Below are 5759 nucleotides of genomic sequence, written 5' to 3'. Positions count from 1 at the left end.
AAAAAAACCTACCATCAGAGTGAACAGGCAATATACAGAATGGGAGAAAATTTTTGCAATCTACTCATCTGACAAAGGGCTAATATCCAGAACCTACAAAGAACTCAAACAAATTTATAAGAAAAAAACAAACAACCCATCAAAAAGTGGGCAAAGGATATGAATAGACATTTCTCAAAAGAAGACATTTATGTAGCCAACAGACACATGAAAAAATGCTCATCATCACTAGCCATCAGATAAATGCAAATCAAAACCATGATGAGATACCATCTCACACCAGTTAGAATGGCGATCATTAAAAAGTCAGGAAACAACAGGTGCTGGAGAGGATGTGGAGAAATAGGAACAGTTTTACACTGTTGGTGGGATTGTAAACTAGTTCAACCATTGTACAAGAGAGTGTGGTGATTCCTCAAGGATCTAGAACTAGAAATACCATTTGACCCAGCCATCCCATTACTGGATATCTACCCAAAGGATTATAAATCATGCTGCTATAAAGACACATGCACACATACGTTTATTGTGGCACTATTCACAATAGCAAAGACTTGGAACCAACCCAAATGTCCATCACTGACAGACTGGATTAAGAAAATGTGGCACATATACACCATGGAATACTATGCAGCCATAAAAAAGGATGAGCTCATGTCCTTTGTAGGGACATGGATGCAGCTGGAAACCATCATTCTCAGCAAACTATTGCAAGGACAAAAAAGCAAACACTGCACGTTCTCACTCATAGGTGGGAATTGAACAATGAGAACACTTGGACACAGGAAGAGGTACATCATACACTGGGGCCTGTTGTGGGGTGGGGGGGGAGGGATAGCATTTGGAGATATACCTAATGTAAATGATGAGTTAATGGGTGCAGCACACCAACATGGAACATGTATACATATGTAACAAACCTGCATGTTGTGCACATGTACACTAGAACTTAAAGTATAACAAAAAATAAATAAAATAAAATAAAGAAAAACAATCACATAAAAACAGCATCTACTACTCAAATGTAAGGCTGAAGTGTGTTCGAATTCTGCTTGCTTTGTGAACTAGGACAATCCACTCATTTTATCTCCCATTTTATTTGCTTATAGAAAAGTTACAACTCAGTATTCAGAACTTGAGTAGAACGTTTGAGGGAGGCAAAGGCAGAAAAGGGTGTGATAAATTACTTGTCTGCCCTCATAAGGATCTGCTGGAGATACCACCCACTTTTACTAAAAGGTGCAGTGTTGTCAACTCTCACTAGAGACAGATTTGAGTGTTCAATGGGATTGTGAAAAAGAAGTTGAGACATGAAGAGCACTGAGCAGAAAGAAGTGCTTCTCTTAAGGCTCTCCATTTCGAAAGCTTTATTCACTAGCTTTAGATTCTCTTAAGGCGATTTATCAAAAATTGCAATTTCAAGGGAACACTTTGCGATCTCTTAAAATCAAGAGATCCAACATCTCTCCAACTGTGACTTCATGAAGTACACTGGAAATGGTCAGCTCAGTAGCACCTTGAGTCTCCGAGCTCTTTCTCAACAAAAGCACCCATTATCATCAGGGCATTTGTCACAGAATTTCTCTTTGACCCAGTTCTATTTAAACAGGTAACTCCCATGGCTCCACTATACACAACTAACCTTTTGCTTGTGGATAATGTGGCTGAATGTATAATCCGCATACTTTCTTTTTTTTTTTTTTGAGACGGAATCTTGCTCTGTCCCCAGGCTGGTGTGCAGTGGCGCGATCTTGGCTCATAGAAACCACCGCCTCTTGGGTTCAAGTGATTCTCCTGCCTCAGGCTCCCGAGTAGCTGGGACTACAGGCGGGTGCCACCATGCCCAGCTAATTTTTTTGTATTTTCAGTAGAGACAGGGTTTGCCCGTATTAGCCAGGATGGTCTCAATCTCCTGACCTCACGATCTGCCTGCCTTGGCCTCCCAAACTGCTGGGATTACAGGCGTGAGCCACCGCGCTCGGCCAATCTGCATACTTTCTATATCTAACCGTTTCTTATTTTTGAAATTCCAGTAGGGCATCCAAATAATAGCAAAAGTCTTAACTCTCCTTTTATACAACAGGCATGATTTAAAATAGTAAGGACAAATCAAATTTTAGAAAATTAGATCATGTTGGAAAAAACTCTCAGAGAACTTAATATTTTAAATAAATTCATTGGGAAACAAGTCATAGAGAATTCTTTTGAAATGCAAACAACCCCTCCAAGGTAATCACACATGTAGAAAGATGTTATAACAAGATAAGTTGAATGTATATACGTGTGTGTGTGTGTATGCATATATATGTATGTATAAAGCCACTTAATTCATCAAATTGACCCAATCACATTACATGAATGCAAACAAGGACCATTGTGTTGCTACTGTTGTAACAAAGCCTCCTACCTTGCTCTGAAATGATGCTCCTGGTTACTTCTTTCAACGGTCCACACGCTCACTGCACTTGGACTTGATAAGCACAGCTGGCGCCAGTTCATGGGGTTAAAAGACATTTGGTTCACATCCATTCCAGGCTGTGATTTCTTGCATAAAATGACATTCGATTCCCAGTTCCTTAGAGAAAAATAGCATTTGATGAAAAAAAATTAATTTGAATTTCATGTACTTAGAACATTTATCTATTTTTTAAATTTGTATAAATTGGGATATAATTTATGATACGATTGATATAATCAATGACCTTAATGTCAAATTTATAAATAATTATGCTTATCACTGTATTGTATCCTAAGAAAGCAAAATAACTGTATATTTTATTTTTTATTTTTTATTTTTATTTTTTTTTTTGAGGTGGAGTCTCGCTGTCTCCCGGGCTGGAGTCCAGTGACAGGATCTCGGCTCACTGCAAGCTCCGCCTCCCGGGTTTAGGCCATTCTCTTGCCTCAGCCTCCCCAGTAGCTGGGACTACAGGCGCCGCCACCACGCCTGGCTAGTTTTTTGTAATTTTAGTAGAGACGGGGTTTCACCGTGTTAGCCAGGATGGTCTCGATCTCCTGACCTCGTGATCCGCCCGTCTCGGCCTCCCAAAGTGCTGGGATTACAGGCTTGAGCCACCGCGCCCGGCCTAACTGTATATTTTAAAAACATTATACTGTCATATGCTATACCAAGGCTATTTTATCCTCTTTAATAATTTTGCAATTTAACTCAGCCAAACCTAGAAAATGAAATATATCATCACATTTGCTACAAAACAAGTGTAAGTGCCTGAATCTCTAAGTATTACACATGAGTACTCCATATGGATCTTGGGGTTCTGTTCTCATTCATGCCAATTGATCATTTAGTGAGTTTTAAAAATTAAAGTGGTGCCAGGTGCGGTGGCTCACACCTGTAATCCAGCACTTTGGGAGGCCAAAGTGGGTGGATCACGAGGTCAGGAGTTCGAGACCAGCCTGGCCAATATGATGAAACCCTGTCTCTACTAAAAATACAAAAATTAGCTGGGTGTGGTGGTGCATTGCTTGAACCTGGGAGGCGGAGGTTGCAGTGAGCCAAGATCATGCCACTGCACTCCAGCCTGGGCGACAGAGCAACACTCCATCTCAAAAATAAATAAATGAATAAAGTGGTGTATTTTAAAATGGATTTATTCATTTACCCATTTAAGAGACTATCCTGAACTCCTACCATGAACAAAGTCCCTTGCTACATGAAAGAAAAGAAAAAAATTAAATGTGAGCTATGCCCTTAAATGAGGGGCCAGAACTCCATTGCAGAGTCGTGATTAGGAAACTGGAGCTAATATTTATTGAACTTAGCTTGTCTTTCACTCCCTCCTGCCCTCGTCCTTCATTTCCTATGACAAATGCCCTGCCCATCACATCAACCACACTCTTGCTGGAATCTCTGGTTCCCTTGATCCTTTGACTTTTTGCATCAGGTACCTGGCAAAGACTGTCAACCCTGAATGGAGACAACTGAAAGCCTGGGCTACTGGAGACATGGGAACAAAGACTACAGGACTGTACATGGCAGTGACACCATAAATTTGTGGTTGCCACCCCCACCAGACCCTCAATAGGCTCTCCAATACTGCTATGTTTCTCTGGCTAGTTCTCTCTCTCTCATTCTCTAAAATGGGCATTTAAAATATTCTCCCCTCTCCTGAAACCTCTAGCTCCTCTACTCCCTTCTCAATCTCAGTAAATGACCTTGATTCTCGTGAATAAAATAGAGGCCATCAGCTGAGAATTCTTGCTCTCAAGTATAACTACCCATTCGGGTTGGCATGGTTCTCTCCACCTCCTCTTCTCTTACAATGGAAGGTGTGTCCTTCCTCCTACCTAACACCAATTTCACCTCCTGTGCTCTGGGTCCCACAGTCTTGCCTTCTTAGGGACATTGGTTTATCCATGATAACTGCATCTTCAACTCTCCCTCTCTCCTGACTTCTTTCTGCCAACACACGAGTGCTCATCCATATCATTCTCAAAAGAAGCCTTCCCTCAGTCTCACCTTTCTATGTCTCTCCCCTCTCCTCGGAGTCAAACTTTTTGAGCAAGCTGTTCTAAAGTCACCACCATGGCTTCCTCAGCTACATTCTCCTCATCCCAGGATATCTGCATCCTGTCACCACCATTCCACTGACATAGCTATATCCACAGATACCTGCCTTCATCCTAAATCCAAAAGGCACTTCTCGGTCATTGTCTAACTTTACCTCTGCAGAACTGGTCACTGTTCACCACAACCACCTTCTGGAATCAGTCTCAGACTCTCCGTCACACACCTCTTATGGGACATCACAGATCCTCTCAATTGTGTCTGGGCCCTTGACCACCTCTTCTGCCTGGCTGACTCAGTGGCTGTCCAACTCTGTGTGCACTTTGACTAACTTCATGTAGGCACACCCCACCTGTGCCTCGCCTCACACCCACTTCATGTGCCCAGAGGCTTCACTGGGGCTTCACTGGGGCTTCTGGGGACAATCACGACAAACCTGAAAGTGTGAAGGAGTTATCACCCTGTGCAGTGAGGCTTTGATCGATGGGATACAGGAGTTGGTGGGTGAATTCTTATCTCCTCCTCTCCCCTTCCCCACTCACAGTCTATCACTGCTTGAGGACTGTCCTGATTCACAGCAGTTCATAGAACCTCTCAGAAGACCACTTTCAAGATAGAGTAACCAATTGCACTTGGAACCAAATGGTGGCCAGCAAGGTAATGCACCCTCATACTGGTTCTCCTGTCCTGGGATCACACACCCTGCTAAAGATGGGGTGCATGAGTTCTTGCCCCAGCCTCTGCTTTCCGTAGAACTCAGGCTGAGGCACATTCTGGAACCCTCCCTGCCTAGTGTCCTTTCTCCTTTCATAGCTACTCCTATGAGTCTCCTAGGTGGGTCCCTTCCATTGATATTCCTCTAGGTTCCACCCTAGGCTCTTCTTGAGGTGTTCTTACTTACATTTAGCACTTTGGCTATCCATTGACTTAATTATTCCCAAATGTTTATCTCCAGCCCTCGCTCCTGAGCACCAGTCCTGGATATCTGTGGCAAGGGCATGTGTCCCTCAATATTTATTCTCCATTTCTCCCTGTAACAGAACCCCCGAATATTAGCCAGGCACATATGGCCACTCACAATAAGGACCTAATATTACCCAGCCGCCCTAGAAGCTGGCTGTGGTTTATAGACTATCCAGTCAATGAATGTAAGTGGCAGTCATGTGTGTACCTTCTAAGTCCTGCATTTATTTATTTATTTATTTATTTATTTATTTATTTCCTTCCTTCC

The 5759-nt window shown here is 42.5% G+C and overlaps 1 protein-coding gene across 3 annotated transcripts in view; it reads right to left on the bottom strand.

Annotated features, from left to right (window-relative positions):
• The window catches only part of CFAP43 (cilia and flagella associated protein 43), a 116130-nt gene that overhangs the window by 96295 nt on the left and 14076 nt on the right, over positions 1-5759 (bottom strand). For 2 of the 3 annotated variants that reach the window (XM_017851744.1, XM_017851745.1), the window contains one exon: positions 2408-2575. In XM_017851744.1, coding sequence (XP_017707233.1) covers positions 2408-2529 — 122 coding nt within the window. In that variant the 5' untranslated portion in view covers positions 2530-2575. Of the gene's footprint in view, positions 1-2407; positions 2576-5429; positions 5560-5759 lie in introns of all 3 variants that reach the window. The other variant, XM_017851743.1, reaches the window with a different exon arrangement.

This window comes from Rhinopithecus bieti, unplaced genomic scaffold (assembly GCF_001698545.2).
Source record: "Rhinopithecus bieti isolate Rb0 unplaced genomic scaffold, ASM169854v2 scaffold_31787, whole genome shotgun sequence".
NCBI lineage: Eukaryota > Metazoa > Chordata > Mammalia > Primates > Cercopithecidae > Rhinopithecus > Rhinopithecus bieti.
Note: the sequence above shows the minus strand (reverse complement) of the source record. Positions and strands in the feature narration are given on the sequence as shown.